Here is an 18840-nt window from a genome sequence, read left to right on the forward strand (position 1 = left end):
TTTGTCATAATACATTCGAGTATCTTTAAAATGCTTGTCGAGACTTATGTCTTGAATGTAAAGAACTAAGGAGGACAAAATGCTTGTCGTGTCGGGGCCTCTATCCTAACGTAAAGAACTAAGGAGGACAGGAAGAGTAACAAATATTTAAAAAAAAAAAAGGTATGATAAGATATAAAAGTTTGTTATCAATTAAAAGATTGTGATAATTTTATTATTTTATTATCAGTGGTTTTTTAGTATTGAGGTGTAGAATTAGATGTTATAGTGGTGTTTTAGTATTGATCAGGTAGAGAATTAGGTATTATATATTAGGAAAAACGAAAGAAAAGTTAGAAGATGATTTGAATTGTTATTCACTTGTATTTGTTTTTTTTTTTTTTTTAAATGAGAATGAATCTCAACCGATATGATTCGTCAATTTACCATGATAATTCTTTCATTCAATAAAACTTATCATCTAACCATCGGACATGCAAGATGACCGGGGAAATTTAGATAATAAAACTTTAATGTCCGAAAAGAAAAACCCGTCTTCTTCCAAGCATCCTGAAAATATAAACAAATGAAATATGGAGAATATAAATCCATATATATGACTGATTATATATATATATATATATATATATATATAAAATTAAAAAATAAGGATAATATATCCAATAAATAATAATTATTAAAATCATGTGTATATCATTTCAAGTAGTGAAAAGGAAATTAATTAAAGTCCCAACCAAAGATAAATCTTTGGTGAGACACGAAGGAAAAAAATAATATACCAAAAATATAAAATAACAATTATTAACAAGCAAACAAAATGGCACATAATTGCAGCCAACAAAGTGGCACATATTGGAGCCAACAAAGTGGCACGTAATTGCCCCTTACAAGCCAATAATATGCCATCAATCATGGCCACCCATAAATTAATATTAGTGTTTTATATACATTGAAACTTAATATTATTGTTACTTTACTAATAGAATGGCAATTTTATAATTATAGAAAAATTGTAAGATTTTAAGACATGATCAGTTTATTAATTAAATATTTTAATTTTTTTTATCTTGACTCGAGCCCCACTCCGCTTCATGTTGCAAGAGTTAAGAAAATATTTATATTTATAAATAAAATAGAGAAGAATTGATGTTTTTCATCGACAATTTCGATCTAAATTATATTCATCACTAATTTTTGTCATACTCAATAATCTTTCAATAATCTCTAATAATAATTTATTAATAAGCAACCCTAGTTCTAAGTTAATTATTTTCACTCTCTTGATCGAGTAATAACCTTTAATTAACGAACAATATATCTCAACTATATTTTTCAAATTAAGATGACATTTTAATTTAAATATGATTAATTGACAAAGCAACTTGTTCTAAGTATATATATTTATAGACAACTACGGAGATAAAAACATAATACTCACATAATTATATAAATAGAGTACACAAATATTTTGGAATTGAAAAAGGATCTGACAAATCTAACAAGTCATCTTTCATTTTTTAAAGTACAATTCCAAATAATAAAGAAACTCCAAACCTCTTCTATTTCTTTTATAAATAGAGTACACAAATATCTTGGAATCGAAAAAAAATTTGACACATCTAACAAGTCATCTTTCAATCTTTCAAGTTCCGAACAATCAAAAAACTCAAAATCTTTTATTCTCGTAAAGATTTGAAGGACCTAAAATCATCTTTAGATTCTATTATTACCTAGTTTAAAAATCAATAATAGATTTTGATTGTATTTTAATCTTGGAGACACCTTATTCCATAATTAGTATTAATTATTGATATCAAAGATGTTTATTTCAAATACTTAGAATACAAATTCAAAGACATGTCACAATCAAACATTGGTGATTGTATATGGAATAAAAGAAGATGTGTTAGCATGCGAATACACAAACACATGTCCATTGCTCATAGCAGTAGGTACTTATGAGTTGTGCAAATTGTTTGTTCTTGCAAGCTGTATCACATGCTGGTTTGTTGCATCCCCCGCCAATAATGATAGGAAATGAACATGTTCCCGTTCGTTTTTCATGAATTAATGTGGATTCATCTGTAAGCATAGAAATTTAAATATAAAAAACATAAGATAATTAACTGAGACAAAAAAAAGAAGAAGATGAAGGGAACAAAATTATTGAAATGCAATGTCATTAGATTTTTTTTTATAAACAATAAGAACATATCTAACCAAAAAACTTACATTTTTTTGTGTGATCGGCATTTGAAATAATAACATTCATTATCATCATGAGGACTATCATATAAATAAAATGTTTGAAACTCATTTTTTTCAGTATAAGAATTCTAATATCTCATAGACTTGTAATGTTAGTAATGTTGTATTATCAGTCTTTTATACTCGAGTTTTTATGATTTTTATCGTATTATGTGAATATTAAATTGCCGGGATATGATATCTAAATAATAAATATCTAAAGATTTGTTATCAATTAAACGATTACAATAATATCTATATTAATAAGTTTTTTAAGATTGAGACATAAAATTTGGTATTATGCATTAAAACATGAAATGAAATATGGAATATGATTTGAATTTTTTATGGATCTCGTAAAAGTTGAGATATTTTGTATTAACATATATGAAGATATTTTTATTTACTTACCAAAAAAAGATGTTATTTATTAATATTATTAGTTATATTTTATAATGTGAATCGGAACTTATAGTTTATGTTACCAACAAAATTCTATTTTAATATTTAATAAAAAATTCTTGATTTTATGATACGGTCTATTTATCATTGAAATATCTTTTTATATTTTATACGTATTATGCTTCGATCGAGACTAAGGTCAATTTATTAATTATATATATATATATATATATTTATACTTATTGTGCTTTAAGACTACTCCAATGCACGTCATGGTGTGAGAGTAAGTATTCATTGATTTAATATTTTTATGTCATTATGGTGTAATTCTTCTTAACTCTGCCAATCTATCATTAAGCTCTTATACGAGAAGATTGTACAAGAGATTTTTATAAAAGAAATGACACACGTGAGAGTAAGAATGAATATACGAAGTTTTGCTTAGTACATGTTGTTCAAGCTTTACAGAGTGAGACCCATGTGTCAAAGACAAAAACACACGGGAAAAAACATTTTGGCTAGTGTAATGAAAAACTTTTTCAAGTGTAATTAGAGTGAATAATTTATGTCCATATACAAAGTGAATGTCATTACTTGCTTTAAATGCGGCGAGAAAGGACAGTATGCACGAGAATGCTAACAAGCTATGAGAATAACACTTTGCTGTCTAGGACGACAACAACCCAACGAGTATGCAAACAACACAGACGCTCAATATGACGGTTAGAAACACTATCAATAAATTTTATAGATGTTTGTGTGTTGATTGATTGGAGAGCCACTCGATCTTTTATTTCTAAAAATTTGTTAATTACTTGGGACTTGATCCTATTGTCTTAGACAAATATATAACTATAAAAATAGCTAATCAAGAGACGATATTCGTAACTGAAATATGTTAAAATTTATGATATTAAGAACTCAGTTCCATTATCACTTCTTATCCTTCTCTCTTGTAGTTTTGGATATGTATTGTTGACTATCTTAATATGATATATTAGGATTTTACATGCCTCATCTTTTGAGTGCAGAAAATATGTCCAGGTGAATACAAAAAAAAATCAACAATCACAAGACAATAGTTCTTCTTTGAAATTGACATGTTGTTAACTGTTCCAAAAAAAATACATGTGAAAAAGCTGCAGAGGCCTATTAATTAGGGATTCAGTCTAGCTTCACAAAAGAATATCTTTTACTTTTCCATTTAACAAGTATCACACAAACCATTCTCGAAAAATTCTGATTTTTGATATTCATCTTACAAGACCTTTTTTTAACCAATTTATTCTTAATTTTGAAGTTTAAATGTGCCAGCTTCTTGTGCCATAACCAACTCTCATATGTACTTGCTTTGCTAAAAGGACAAGTAACTGAATCTGCATTTGTGGAGCTGGAGTCAACAATATTCACATTACTTTTCTTATTTCTTGTAAACATCACATTATTATCCTTTTTGTGTGAAACAACACAACCACACATATATTAATTCCTCTATCACACAGTTGGCTAATGTTTAGTAGATTATACTTAAGTTTCCAAACTAATGCAACTTCATCAATCATGACATTATCTTTTGAAATCAAGCCATGTCCAGGTGTATACTATTTACCGCCATATCCAAAAGTGATGTTTGAGCTATCTCTTTTCTCAAACTTACACTACACCATATATGGCCTACCGCAATGGTATAAACGTGAGTGTTGCAAAATTATGTTGCATTAAAGTCACTAATCCATACCTACCGCAACGATAACCATTCATGTCCGTTCGATGTTGCAATAGCCGAATATATGTGTTGCATAGAGTGTCAGTATAATAATTATTTATAATATGACAATAAAATTTACATAAAATAAAGCTCAAATAAGTTTAAATGATAAATTGGAAAAATGTAATATATTAAACATAAAAACACTAAATTTTGGAATACAAATATTATTTTTTATATCATCTCTTTAACATAATTAATTATATTAAAAGAAATAATTTTGAAATTAATTAATTATGAATAAAATAATAATACTGTAATTGAATTATATTTTTAAACATATAAAATATTTATATTTTTAAATAATTAAGAAAATTGAAAATAAAATGAATTATTAAAACAAAATAAAAATTTGATATGTTGTGTGCTCAAAAAGCAAGCGGCAAACTTTCCCCCCTGTTTCATTTGAGTTAGTCATTCAGCACAGAAACAAAACTCTACACACTCACACTGCGCCTTCGTTGAAACATCCTTCGGCTGCTAAAACTCAACTCTCCATCAAATACACCATCTCCGCTGCTCAAACTCACCGGTGATTAGGTAAAATCGGGAACCTCTCCCCTCAAAATCAACTCTTAATTAATTAGGGTTTGGAATCAGGCCTTCAATCGGGAGTTCAATTGAGAGCTTCTTCATTCCGCGGAATTAGGGTTTTCCGATTTATCATTCCTATCCTACATTTTGTTTTTCATTTTGCTTTTCACTTTAATGTTCTTAATTTTGTGTCTTTATGTTTCTCAGGGTTTCAATTGAATTGGGGCTTCACTGGAACTAGGGCTTCAACAGTGTTTTAATTTAATTGCAACTTCGATTTGCTTAGATATAAGGTACAATCCGCGGTTATCCTCTACTTTTAACTTTAAATGTGTGCTTTGTTTCAGATTTTATATATAAATGCATGTTTATCTTTGTATCTTTGTTGTGATTTGTGTTCTATGTTATGTTACCCATCTCTCTGTCTCTCCCCTGTGTCCCCCTCTGTCTCCCTCTCCCTCTCTCTCTCCCCTTTGTTTTGTGATGATAGATTGAGTATGTTTATGTTTATGTTTGTTGGTAATAGATTGTATGAGTTTGGGGTTTGTTGGTTTTGTGATGTCAGTATTTTGTGTGTGTGTGTGTGAGAAAAAGAGAGAGGAGGGGAGGGGGAGAGTGAGACAGAGAGGAATAGAATTTTGGACCTTTTTAAATAAGAAACTGTGTCACTGTTTATGAGTGCGAGAGAGAGAAGGAGAGAGGGGGGGATGTTATGATTGTTAATTTGTGGCTAGTTATTTCTGTTTGTGTTATCGAACTGAAATTTTTGGGTTGATTGCATTGTCTGGAATTATAGTTATGTTTAAATTTGAGTTCATTAATCTTGTCTTATTTACATTACGAAGCCTGATTATGTAGATTCGAATCCAATTATGATTTACATGCTTAAATCATGGATATGTATTATGTTTGCAAACATATGTAAGTTTACATACAGATCTCTTTCTTGTGCCCAAATATTTCTCTTTCTTGTTCAATGGAGTGACTGTCACCTTGCTGGTGCACTTGGATTGCTCAGGATTCTAATTTATAAGGTTGTTTACTAGATATATGCATCTATTATTCTATAAAATTATGATGTCTTCTGAAGCATATGAAGTATCATTGGTATGTAACAGGCATATGAGAGAGGCAAGACGTCTATGTATGTCCATGAGCGAAAAGCTAGCATAAGAGATTTTTATGGTTAGTAAGCCTTGGAAAAGGATATTAGAACTGTTTTTTTTATGGTCAGTAAGAATGTGTTAGGTTGCTAAAACAAGCAAAAGAAGAACAAGAGCAGAGAATCCATGAAGCTTTAACAGGAAAATTTAATGAATGGGAAAACCACAATATATAAGCTTGAAAGTGAGCTTCTAGAGCTCCAAAACCAGGTCTAGAAAGTTAAAGATAATGATCCTATTTGTATTAATCCTGGTGTTCATCTGAAGCTGGTGTTTTTATTATTTGGTGCAGGTTTGCCTGCACTTTTTCTTCTCATATGTCTTGCTATCTACACATGAAAAAGAATCAGTGACTATCTCATATTTTCTACAGCCTTTTGTTGTTTTCATGTTCTCTTTCATGGTTAATGCGAATTAGTACATGAAATTTATTTTGCAGAGAATGATGACAGAAGACCAAAGTACCTCGGCTTTTTAAAATATTTGTTCCAAGTATATTGATTGTGATATTAATTAAGTATTTACCTATTGCTTTTGTTTCTCCATCCAGCAAAATATACAAAGTTTGTTTGATGTTGTGGTCCATGCTGTTAATGAAGATTATGTGGAAATGGCTCAAGGATTTCACCAGGCTTGAGTTTCTTGCTAGTGGAACAGATGACTCCTATTGCCACAGCCTTGGAATCACATATCATGCACTTCATTTATGTATGGAGAAGGGTGTATTTTAGAGAAAAGGCTAGAGAGCACAGGCTAATTGTTGTTACTTTTAGTTGGTTTTGAATTGTTAGGTAATTTGATTTGGTTGGATTTGTTATGAAATTTGTAAGAAAGAATAGTTTATTGGGATGTTTAATATATAAAGAGTATATTTTCAATTTCTTTTAGAATAATGTTGCAAACATGGGACTAGCAAACAGGTGTCCAAACATGGGACTAACATGTGGGATCCATGTGGACCTAAAAAGTGGGACCTACAGGTGGGACCCACAAATGGGTCCCGCTTTTTTTTTTTTGAAATAAGGTCTAACGTAACATAAAATATTTGTTGCTATAAGGTAGTCAGATGTTGCAATAGCGGTCTATTGTGACAGAAAAGCCCGTGTTGCAGTAGGTAACCATAATGTTGCAATAGAAGCCTAGGGCAACATCGAAAAAAGCAACTTAAATTTTATGTTGCAATAGCCCATTTTCGGGCTATGGCAACATATTTTGGGGTTATTGCATCATTTTTTTGATGTTGTTGAAGGCCATATATGGCGTAGTGTTAGTGAGTAGGGTGGAACTTTCAGTCATGCATGTGTCTTGGACAACCACTATCAAAATGTCGTAGATTTCTTCTTCTTATCTGCAGACATCAAAATCAATTACGTTTATTTTGGTACCTATAAGCAAGCTAGGGTCTATTTTTATTAATTTCTATCTTAGCTTAGACACTTTAGATTTTGGAGAATTTAAATCCACTTTAATCATAAAAGTTTGTTCCCGAGCCTCATGCATAACCGAATTGATGATATGCATCATAATTTTGTGTTTGTATTTAGCATCATTATGTTCGCTACACTTCCCTTATCAACCAAGATCCTCTTCATTAAATAATTTTTAATTGGCATTGATATCACTAAACTATCATGTTATGGTTGCATTACATGACCTTTATTGGATTCATAAAATTGTATCACGATATAAACCGACTCTAGCTGTATCATGATGATACGGTTGTAGCTTGACTTTTCTTGCTATTCGTTATGCTTGAGAGTAAGTTGCTCCACATATGATCCTCGTTCAATAAAGTTGATAACTTTGTGACGTGATAGTGGAGATAATTGTTCAAGAGATGTTAGTCATGTCTTGTTATAATCGTCCAACTTGTATCTTCCCATATGTTTTGTCAAGTAACCTCTCTTGATAAATAAATGTATCTACTTCTTTGATATAATGCATCCATATGTTTTGTGTCATATTCATCATGGAAGTCACACCACAATCTTGAATCTAAGTTAGATATCAGCTTATAATTCTTGCACGGTCACTTGACGACGTCCACAAGTTTGTTTATTCTTTAACCAGTGTTGTTAGGATGATGGCAAATCCGTACATGTTGAACTTATGCGATAAGTGCATATTTTTCTCCAATCTGTTCTAGCTTGTACCGATTGGGCAATCACACCTTCTTGTCCGTTCCTAATGTATGGTTTGTAATCCCTTGTTCTTAAGATGTTCTCTTTCATTTAAGTGATAATAACTATAACATCTTCTCCTCTATCTTCTTTTAGTCAGATTTCGCCATCTATTATTCGACAAAAATGCTTCAGCTACTCATCGTAAGAGACGAGTCTCTAACTATTCCCCAACAGAAAGTCTCAATTACAATAAACATGTCACAATTATTTATCATCACCTTTTGCTATATTAAACCTCGACAAGTATTCTCTTAATCGTTTTTTATATGTTTGAATAATACATTATAGATCACTAGTTGTCTTTTCGAACATTTTGCTACTTGCGTAGTATAAGTTGAAGATGTCAACTAAATCAATGAACAAATTGACAGATCCTTTAGGCAGTCCCATAAACCGTTATAACACGACTTGTTAGTGTTGATCCAAAACTATATTCATGTATGACTCTCATAATTTTTAAAGGATCGGAACTATTATATCTATTACTTGTATTAAGGCATGTGTTCTTGTGGATCGACAACCACAATATAAATTTTCATCTTAGGCATTATAAACTTTTTTTAATCTAAACTAAGATGATATTGTTAGAAAATAACGGATCTACGTAACTCAGAGGTGTGGTATCTTTTCTAAATATCTAGGAATACCTAAAATATGCTAAACCATCTACCATAATTTTTATATATTTTTTATTTTATATGGTAATTAAAATTTTAAAATAATTCTAAAATTCGATTCTCATTGACAATATATCAAAATAATCAATTACATATTAATTTAAAAATAAAAATACTTATAAATTCTAATAATCGTATCACAATTTATTTAAAAATTATAGTAAAATATGAAATTGTAATTATTAAAATTATCAAAAAATAAAGCATTTTTAACCGACTATATAAGCCGCTGTATTGAATACAGACAAGATGTGCACACATCTTACGGGGGTGTATTCGATTAGGATTTTAATGGATTGTTTTTAGTCTATGGATTTTAATGGATTGTATGGGATTTTGATTTTGTGCGGATTCTTGATAAAATGTCGCAGAGTTGATGTGATTTAGGTACAATGCTTCAAAATCCCATTGATTTTGATGGGATTTCAAAAAACTTAAAATACACTGAAGAATGCCACAAAATCCATCATTTTATGAAATGAAAAAAAATCCATCAGCATTTGATTACCATCAGATTTTAATGGATTTTAAACAATCTCAATTGAATACCATCGGATTTTAAAGCATAATTTAAAATCCCAATTGAATACCACCAGATTTTGTAGCATAATTTAAAATCCCAATTGAATACCTCTAGATTTTAATGGATTTCAAACAATCCTAATCGAATACCCTCGGATTTCATGAATGCAAAAAAATGCTTTAAAATCCCAATCCAATACACCCCTCTTAATATTGTTTGTCAATGTTGATTTTGTTTTGTCTTCTCCCGTATTTTGATACTTTAAATGAAAGACTGAGAGGGGTATATTGGATCGGGATTTTAAAGCATTTTTTTGCATTCATGAAATCCGAGGATATTCGATTGGGATTGTTTGATGACTTAATTACCAAAAAAACTATATAACTATCATGTTTTTTTCAATTTAACCACAATAGTATATTTGTTGCAGAATAATGCAGGTAACTTTAAAAAACTTTATTTTAAAAACCCAATCATAACCATGGTTAAGTTAAAATTAAGATGGGTGCCACATATATTATCAAGTTACTAATTAAATTATTTAGTACATGGGTTTTATTAATACTTTTACTATCTCATTAAGGGTCAAAATCCTAATTCACGATCTACACAAACACAGAGCATACTAGAATTTATGTTCGAAGGCGACGATGTTAGTGTGATTTTTTGAAACCACCGTCTATCAGGTACTGTATATCGATTATTTATCATGTGATTTATATTAATTTATATCGAATTGATAATTTTATTTAAGAAAAAATAGATTTTTTCGCCACCAAACTTATTGTGTATTAAGAAACTTAGCACTAAACTATGATTTTTTTGTCACTGATGTTAGGTTCGGATTTTTTTTATCACTGATGTTAGATTTGGATTTGATTATTAACATTATATTATTCTTTTTAGCATTATTAAAATATTGTGGTAGTTTGCAATATTTTGGTGATCTGATAACGAGAGTTTGACATGCATTATAATACTTCTTAAAAAATTAGTTTCATAAATTATTTTATTATTTTTTCTAAATAAAAATTTATCACTTGAATTTTTATGCACAAAAGAAAATGTAATATAGCTGACTTTTTATGTATGTATAATAAATTATGTAAAATTTTAAAATTAAATTAAAAATTTGATGTGTTGTGCTGTATGCGGCATTCATGTCAGTTATGAAATAACCATCGTTAGAGATTCATTAAAATTGAGTTATGTCATATTGATTTTGTATACTTAGTTGCATTATTCTGCAACAAAAACAGTTTTATGGTTAAAATGAAAAAATCACATAAGTTTAATAGTTTTTTTGGTAATTAAGTCTTGTTTGAAATCCATTAAAATCTTGAGGTATTCAATTGGGATTTCAAATTATGCTACAAAATCTGGTGGTATCCAATTAGGATTTTAAATTATGCTTTAAAATCCGATGGTATTCAATTGGGATCGTTTAAAATCCATTAAAATTTGATGGTATTCAAATGCTGATGGATTTTTTTGCATTTCATAAAATGATGGATTTTGTGGCATTCTTCAGTGTATTTTAAGTTTTTTGAAATCTCATCATAATCAATGGGATTTTGAAGCATTGTGCTTAAATCCTATCAACTCAGCGACATTTTTTCAAGAATTCGCACAAAATCAAAATCAGACACAATCCATTAAAATCCATAGACAAAAAACAATCTATTAAAATCCCAATTGAATATACCCCTCTAAATTTTTTCTGGCCCAATATAACTTTACTCTTTTTAGTATTTTTATATTCTTTAACATCTCTGTCCAGGTACAATGAATCACCACAACGGCATCTTTTATCAATCTGCTCTACGCGCTTATCCACTCCGTGGTTGAACATTTTGATTTTGCTAGTGTTACGTAAAAAATATTTATTTGATTTATTCTAGTAGTAAAAGAATGTGTTTGGAACTCCGATAAACAAGAGAGTATTCAATCGAGATTTAAAGTATTTTCTTTATTTATGAAATGCTATAATATTCAACTCGGATATTAAATGATACATAGGATACTTGAATATTTAATTAAGATTTTATTTTATTATAAAATCTGATGATATTCAATTAAAATTCATAAAAAGTTAAAATTATATACAATCAATTAAAATTAATAAATTACATACAATCTATTAATCACCCCGTTGAATACAACATCTAACACTAATATGTCAAAAATATTAACCGGATTAATTCTTTCATGTAAATTAAAAAATTAATAAGAATTTCTCAATGAAGCGCGTGGAAATAAGGGAGAGGCACACGAACAGAATGAAAAAAAGGTCACGTGCAACGCACAAGCCGAATAAGGAGCCGCCGTTCAACTCTTCCCCACTAAACACAACCAACATACACACATACATAATGCTGTGAAAATTACACATAATTACACCCACCCATCTCTCTCTCTCTCTCTCCCCCTCTCTCTCCCCTCGCCCGACGCCCTCTCTCCCGTCTCCCGTCTCCCGTCTCTCTCTCTCCCCCTCTCTCCCGTCTCTCTCTCTCGGATGGCGACGATTGGAGCATCAAACACAGCAGCAATAAAGAAAGACCCAAATCATGAAATTCAGAGGTTTGATGGGGTGAGGAAGACGAGCTTTTGTTCGAATTCACTTCTTTTGCGCAAAAAGATTCAATTTTTGCCAACCCCATATGCCAACAATTCTTGTTTCACCATCAGAGCTGTATCTACTGTATGTGCACTTCTATCTCCCATTTCTCGCTCTTGCTTTTCATTTGTTTTGCATCTTTGCATGTTTCTAAATTTCGTTACCTGATTACTTGAATTACTAGCAGACCTTAAAAAAAGCTACATGTTAACTGGTGGAAATTACAATTATTTGAAATATATTTGTATTTTTTGGAGTTATTATCTGCTTGTATGATGTATAAATCATTTCTAATATTAGGAATTATTCAACTTACTTTGTGTTGAGGTAATTTGAGTTTTATTTAAATAAATTGCAAAATTGTAAAAAAGTGAAAAGAAAATCTATGATTTTAGGCTTCCTTTTGGGGATGTTGTATTGCAGCATTTCATTACGAGAACGAACATGGTTGGTGTGATTTTTGATATTATAGAACTCGATGTTGGAATGAATTCTAATACTTCTTACGATTCCATTGTTTTATTAGATTGTATGATTATTTGTTATGTGAACTCTATTATAGCAAGAATCAGGAAATGATCAAATTAACGTTTTTGGGCATGCGAGAAAATTTGTTATTTGATGGTTATGGTGTAGTACAGAGTTTGTGTATACAAGTCACATCTTTTAGCTGTTTAGCAATGCAACAAGTGAAGTCAGAGTAGTAATAGTGTAATGGATGCAAGTGCCCGAAGTATTCGGGGAATTTGTGGAACCTTGTATGTTTAGTGTCAAAATATGTAAATATGTGTTAGGGTGTTTTTGTAAATAGCCATATTAAGTGGTTGTTAGAGTTAGTTACAGAGTAGTGGTTTGTATATAAAGCAAGATAGGGCTAGATTTCTTTTCAAGTTTGTAAATACATTTTGATTGAATACAAGAGTTTTCTTCTCTCAACATATTCTCTTATAATCTTCATATTTTGACATTTAGAGTTCTGTCGAGTTTGGATTTTAACTTATATGCTCACTCATGAGAGTCATTTGTGTAGATGAAGCATCTTTATTACCTGTCATAAATAACTAGAGGATCTTATGGTGGGTCAAGTGGATAGGATATCAGGTCTATATACTCACGATGCTGATCCTTGTATGTAAGACCCTGTTTGTATATATTACATGGTAGGTTTCATACCCGTAATTTTTAACACAAGACTGATTTTTTTTTTTTTTTTTGCTAAATGAGAATGTAATTATTTCTTCAGCAGCTTCCCACTGCAGAAGTTGCATGGAAAAAGATTTTTATGTAGTTCTTTCATGATTGATAATATGTCAAAACATTTGTTTTAGAAACGTAAGCTGAATCAATATGTTTGCGTGGATTTTATAATTACCCTGAGATCTTAACTTCAGTTTTATCCTTCTGTTATGCTTGTAGAGCTTCTAGTATATCGTCTTTTCTGCGATGTAGGAGATATAAAAAACATTTCTCGATATTTGACATACTATTTACCTTTTCTTGTTGTTTCTAATAGTTTTTATAATATCTCTTTGCAGCCAGTCAAGCCAGATACGACTGCTCAACCTAAGAGAAGCAAGGTTGAAATATTTAAAGAACAAAGCAACTTCATAAGATATCCTCTTAATGAAGAGTTGTTAACGGATGCCCCCAATATAAATGAGCCTGCAACTCAATTGATAAAGTTCCATGGAAGCTATCAACAGACTAACCGAGAGGAGCGTGGTTCCAAGTCTTACTCATTTATGCTTCGAACTAAAAACCCTTGTGGGAAGGTTTCAAACAAACTATACTTGGCCATGGATGATCTTGCAGATGAGTTTGGAATAGGCACTCTTCGTTTGACAACAAGGCAAACATTTCAGCTCCATGGTGTTCTGAAAAAGGATCTCAAGACAGTAATGAGTACCATCATCCGATGTATGGGCTCAACGCTTGGAGCATGTGGTGATCTCAACAGAAATGTTCTTGCTCCTGCTGCCCCAATTGTCAAGAAAGATTACCTTTTTGCGCAACAAACTGCAGAAAATATTGCTGCATTATTAACTCCCCAGTCTGGTTTTTATTATGATATGTGGGTGGATGGGGAGAGAATTATGTCAGCAGAACCTCCTGAAGTCACAAAAGCTCGCAATGATAATTCCCATGGAACAAACTTCACTGATTGCCCGGAGCCTATATATGGAACACAGTTCTTACCAAGGAAATTCAAAGTTGCAGTTACCGTCCCAACAGATAATTCGGTGGATTTATTTACTAATGATGTTGGTGTTGTTGTCATCTCTGATGACAATGGAGAGCCTCAGGGATTTAACATTTATGTAAGGCAATTATTTTCCTTGTAATCAACCTTCTGTATTATATCTTTCTGGAATGTTTCTGGAGTTGTATATTTTCTTATGCAGGTTGGTGGTGGTATGGGAAGAACACATAGGAATGAATCAACTTTTGCTCGTCTTGCTGAGCCATTGGGCTATGTTCCAAAAGAGGATATACTGTCTGCAGTGAAAGCTATTGTTGTTACGCAACGTGAGAATGGAAGAAGAGATGACCGCAAGTATAGTAGAATGAAATATCTAATAAGTTCATGGGGAATTGAGAAGTTTAAATCTGTTTTTGAGCAGTACCATGGAAAGAAAATTGAGCCCTGCCGTGAGTTGCCTGAGTGGGAATTTAAAAGTTACTTGGGATGGCACAAGCAGGTGGGTTATGGTAGAATTATATGTGATATTATATCTTTTTGTCTAGATGGGCTAGACTTGTAATTGCACTGGAGGTGGTGGGTGCTTTGCATGGGAGCTGTTACATAGCCTTTCGTTTTCACCTCTTTTCTCGTGCAGCTTAGTTTAATGCTTCTTTATATAAATTGGCAGGGTGATGGTGGTTTATTTTGCGGGCTTCATGTTGATAGTGGTCGTATCAAGGGAACAATGAAGAAGACATTAAGGGAAATAATTGAGAAGTACAACTTGAACGTGCGTATCACACCAAACCAGAACATCATATTATGTGATATTCGTCAGGCATGGAAGCGCCCAATCACCACAGCTCTTGCACAATGTGGTTTACTGGTAAGACAAGCATCCATACAAAACTTGACAAAAATAAATTTAGAAACTCACGATTCGTATGCTACATTATATGATTGGTTGAGTCTACGTGGTTCAACATTGTTAAAGCAATGAATGCTGGTGGCCTGCCACACTGTTACAATAGTTCTTTTGTCTTCTGGAATTTGTATGATAATTGATGTGCATTCTTTTGTCGAACTAACCCCATATCCTGTTTTCCCTTATAATCTGTTTTAAAAGGATAAAAAGTACTTGGAATGTTACATAGGTTGAGTCTATGTAGTAGATCAACATTGTCAGAAGTAATGAATGCCTGTATCATGTCATAATGTCTTTTGCCTTTTGTAATTTGTGATAATTGATTTGCATTCTTTTGTCAAACTAACTGTATTTCGCAGTTTGCCCTATGTTTTAAATGGATAAGAAACACTTGGAGTAATCAAGGACACCGTTAGCTCGATATAGGTGTACATTTGTGTCTATAATGAGTAAGAAATGTTAACGGGCTGTAGTTTGTTAATGTTTTGACATATTACTTGCAGCATCCTAGATATGTGGACCCCCTCAATTTAACAGCAATGGCATGCCCAGCTATGCCACTCTGCCCTCTGGCAATAACTGAAGCTGAGCGTGGGATACCAGATATTCTCAAGCGGGTTCGAGCTGTGTTTGAGAAGGTATTTTTATGCAGCTAAGACTTTATACCTCCTCATCTTCAAAGAAGAGCAAGACTGTGATCATTATGCTTATGTAAGTTATATTTGTAAAATGGCATTTGTGACTCCAGGTTGGTCTCAAGTATAATGAATCTGTTGTAATAAGAATAACTGGCTGCCCTAATGGCTGTGCTCGTCCCTACATGGCTGAACTCGGATTAGTTGGAGATGGTCCTAATAGTTATCAGGTATTATACACATCGGCCTTGTTAAACTTTAATTTCTGTATCATCACTTTTCAAAGCTGTATGGTGCTACAGCTGTGTTTTTCTTGCAAAAAGTTTATAATAGTGTGAAAGTCTCACTCCATATCTCTTGTTTAATCAGATCTGGCTTGGAGGGACACCAAACCAGACATCTTTAGCAAGAACATTCATGAACAAAGTTAAACTTCAAGACCTCGAAAAAGTATTTGAACCATTGTTTTATTACTGGAGAACGAGGAGGCAGTCTAAAGAATCATTTGGCGAATTCTCTAATAGAATGGTAAGAACTCAGGTTTCAAGACTAGAACTTCTTTCTTATAGTGCTCGGAAGTTGTATTTTTGTAATTTCAACCATGCTTTTTAACACTGTTGTTGCCAGTTGAGATATGAAAGGATGTTTTGATGATGTCAAGTCTCTGGATAACCGTCTTTTCAGAATTATATAATGTTACTGGATTCTTATTTCTAGTCTGGTGGCCCGATAATTTCATTTGATCACTATTGCCAGAAAGTTTACTTACAGAATTCATGATGTTTGTTCAGGGGTTTGAGAAGCTACAAGAATTGGTAGACAAATGGGAAGGTCCACCTCAGTCGTTGGCTCAATATAATTTAAAGCTTTTCGCTGACAAAGAGACATATGAGGCTGTGGATGAACTTGCAAAAATCCAAGACAAGAATGCTCATCAATTAGCCATGGATATAATTCGCAATTATGTTTCTTCGCACCAAAATGGCAAAATTGAGTGAGCCATAAAGCACGTTTCACTAGGATGCTATTATTGTTGCTAGTCTTGGGAGCCCAGAAAACTTCTTCAACATCTGCTGTTACTTTTCGGTAACAACGGATAATAATGAGTCTGTTAGCTGCACATGCATCCAAAGTCTTTAAGTAATATCATCAACTTTCACCTTCTACAAGGTTGTTTTTATTTGTTTTGCTTGAAATTAGTTTGAAACTTGGTTTTTGTAATATGCTAAAACTTAGTGTCTGTAAAAGTCTTCGGGATTATTGTTTAACAAGTAGTCCAACCTTTAAGGTTTTTCTGTTGGATGACTGAAGCAATTAAATCCATTTTTAAGTAACTATTGTTTGTCTTTGTTTAAAGGTAATTAATTGAAATTTCTATCGGACACTAAAACATGTACTTATGAGCTTACAGGTTAGTTTTATTCTTAATTTGGTAGTTGCAAATTCATCTGAAAATTGAAATTCATGTACATGTTATCAATCACAGTGATTTCATTTCAAAATACGGGGATCTTAGATATCAAATTTTCATTTAAGAAAAATGAATAATGAAAAGAACAAAGATCAACGAAGAAGAATGTGCAAAAAATATGAATTTTGGCCCATGCAGGTCTCGAACCTGCGACCTTCGCGTTATTAGCACGACGCTCTAACCAGCTGAGCTAATAGGCCAGATGTTTAAGTATTTTTAGAAAATGGAAACCAAATTGAAAGAACAATGATCAACGAGGAAGAAAATGCAAAAACCATTAAAATTGGCCCATGCAGGTCTCGAACCTGCGACCTTCGCGTTATTAGCACGACGCTCTAACCAGCTGAGCTAATAGGCCTGATGACACGAAAAAGTATGAGAAATACAACACTAATATATGAGTCAACCTTGTAGTTAAAAAAATATACAGTTAACACTTAACAAGAGTTACAAGATTATAATTACACAAATTCTCAAATTTTTACAGATGACAACAAAATATTGCAGTAACGATTTGGATAAAAATTACTTTCTTCTGAACAATGCACTTTAATCACAAGACAAAGAATCAGACATTGCCATATGAACCAAAAAACACCAGTCTCAACATACAAACAGCTCAAAAACATCAGTTGCGACAAATACGGGCAGTTGGATTGGTAACACAAACTTGAGCATACTTCTTTTTGGCCTCGGGGCTTCCACGCTTTGGCTCATCAGCCAACGCAATGTTGGCCACCGAGCATGCTGCTGCAGCCGCGACAGCAAACAACAATTCCCTCCTGGCATTCTTGTTATTCACTTCAAAACTCTCCTTAGTGACTTCTGAAGCCTTTGACATGACAACATTGCTTCTGCGGACACTTATCATTGGCTGCTTTGCGGAGGCAGCTAACATGACTGATGAGCCTGTCCCGAGGAATGAGGATGTCATAGTTACTGCAGCCATTTTGCTTCTGGGAAATATTACCTGGTCTCTTTTCAATGTTAACAAGTCTGCAGATAGTTATGTGTGTTTATAGACAAATTTCATCCATTTCCTTATCTTAGTTATTGTGTTGTCTCGAATGAGATGATGCCATGTGTCACTTTATCTATGCATAAATCCGTGGTTCAGGAGAAATAGATACTGTCTATAGTCTGTGGGCAACATGAACTTGGGATATTATTAAGTTTTGCTTTTACACTTAGCATATCTCTTTGATATTCTATAGCAACACATATACCAGTATACCACAGTGTACTGAGTGCACAAGACTCTGCGACACCCTAGGTCCTTTAAAGCCTGGCTTCTTGAATATTGTTAAAACTTAAAAGTTTAAATAGTACCTCAATCTCTGCTGGATCAGTTGATCTAGTAGAGATAATTGTTCTATATAATCTATGATTATTCATAGCACTGTAAAACGAAACAACTTTTTAAATATAAGAGGAAAATATATGTGCAAACCAGGAGATACCAGGAAGGAAAGGCATCCACATCTACTGAGAGGGCATAAAACTTCAGCTTATG

The 18840-nt window shown here is 32.3% G+C and overlaps 2 protein-coding genes, 1 long non-coding RNA gene and 2 other non-coding genes across 5 annotated transcripts; 2 read left to right on the top strand and 3 right to left on the bottom strand.

Annotated features, from left to right (window-relative positions):
* Positions 1–4689: 4689 nt before the first annotated feature.
* LOC135147091 (uncharacterized) lies at positions 4690–7008 on the top strand. Its single transcript, XR_010284527.1, has 3 exons — positions 4690–4957; positions 5159–5244; positions 6665–7008. It is a non-coding gene; the product is annotated as an uncharacterized LOC135147091 (long non-coding RNA).
* Positions 7009–11847: 4839 nt separating this feature from the next.
* Positions 11848–17190, top strand: LOC108226932 (sulfite reductase 1 [ferredoxin], chloroplastic-like). The gene is made up of 8 exons (XM_017401928.2): positions 11848–12198; positions 13650–14432; positions 14517–14813; positions 14985–15182; positions 15725–15859; positions 15970–16086; positions 16226–16384; positions 16648–17190. The coding sequence occupies exons 1-8, from the start codon at positions 12013–12015 to the stop codon at positions 16852–16854; spliced, it is 2082 nt and encodes a 693-aa protein (XP_017257417.1). The 5' UTR covers positions 11848–12012; the 3' UTR covers positions 16855–17190.
* Positions 17191–17453: 263 nt separating this feature from the next.
* TRNAI-AAU (transfer RNA isoleucine (anticodon AAU)) lies at positions 17454–17527 on the bottom strand. Its single transcript has one exon. It is a non-coding gene; the product is annotated as a tRNA-Ile (tRNA).
* An 84-nt stretch (positions 17528–17611) lies between these two features.
* On the bottom strand, positions 17612–17685 carry TRNAI-AAU (transfer RNA isoleucine (anticodon AAU)). Its single transcript has one exon. It is a non-coding gene; the product is annotated as a tRNA-Ile (tRNA).
* Positions 17686–17955: 270 nt separating this feature from the next.
* LOC108227777 (photosystem II 5 kDa protein, chloroplastic) lies at positions 17956–18276 on the bottom strand. Its single transcript, XM_017403121.2, has one exon. It carries the CDS (start codon positions 18274–18276, stop codon positions 17956–17958), a length of 321 nt encoding a protein of 106 aa, XP_017258610.1.
* Between the last annotated feature and the right edge of the window lie 564 nt (positions 18277–18840).

The sequence above is a fragment of the Daucus carota genome, chromosome 1, assembly GCF_001625215.2.
Source record: "Daucus carota subsp. sativus chromosome 1, DH1 v3.0, whole genome shotgun sequence".
Taxonomy (NCBI): Eukaryota; Viridiplantae; Streptophyta; class Magnoliopsida; order Apiales; family Apiaceae; genus Daucus; species Daucus carota.

What these genes read in the sequence shown, in the direction of transcription:
- LOC108226932 (XM_017401928.2), top strand. Translation starts at nt 12,013, where the DNA reads ATGGCGACGATTGGAGCATCAAACACAGCAGCAATAAAGAAAGACCCA. An exon ending in ATGGTCCTAATAGTTATCAG is followed by an intron (nt 16,087 to 16,225) that starts GTATTATACACA and finishes TTGTTTAATCAG; the next exon opens with ATCTGGCTTGGAGGGACACC. An exon ending in GCGAATTCTCTAATAGAATG is followed by an intron (nt 16,385 to 16,647) that starts GTAAGAACTCAG and finishes ATGTTTGTTCAG; the next exon opens with GGGTTTGAGAAGCTACAAGA.
- LOC108227777 (XM_017403121.2), bottom strand. Translation starts at nt 18,276, where the DNA reads ATGGCTGCAGTAACTATGACATCCTCATTCCTCGGGACAGGCTCATCA.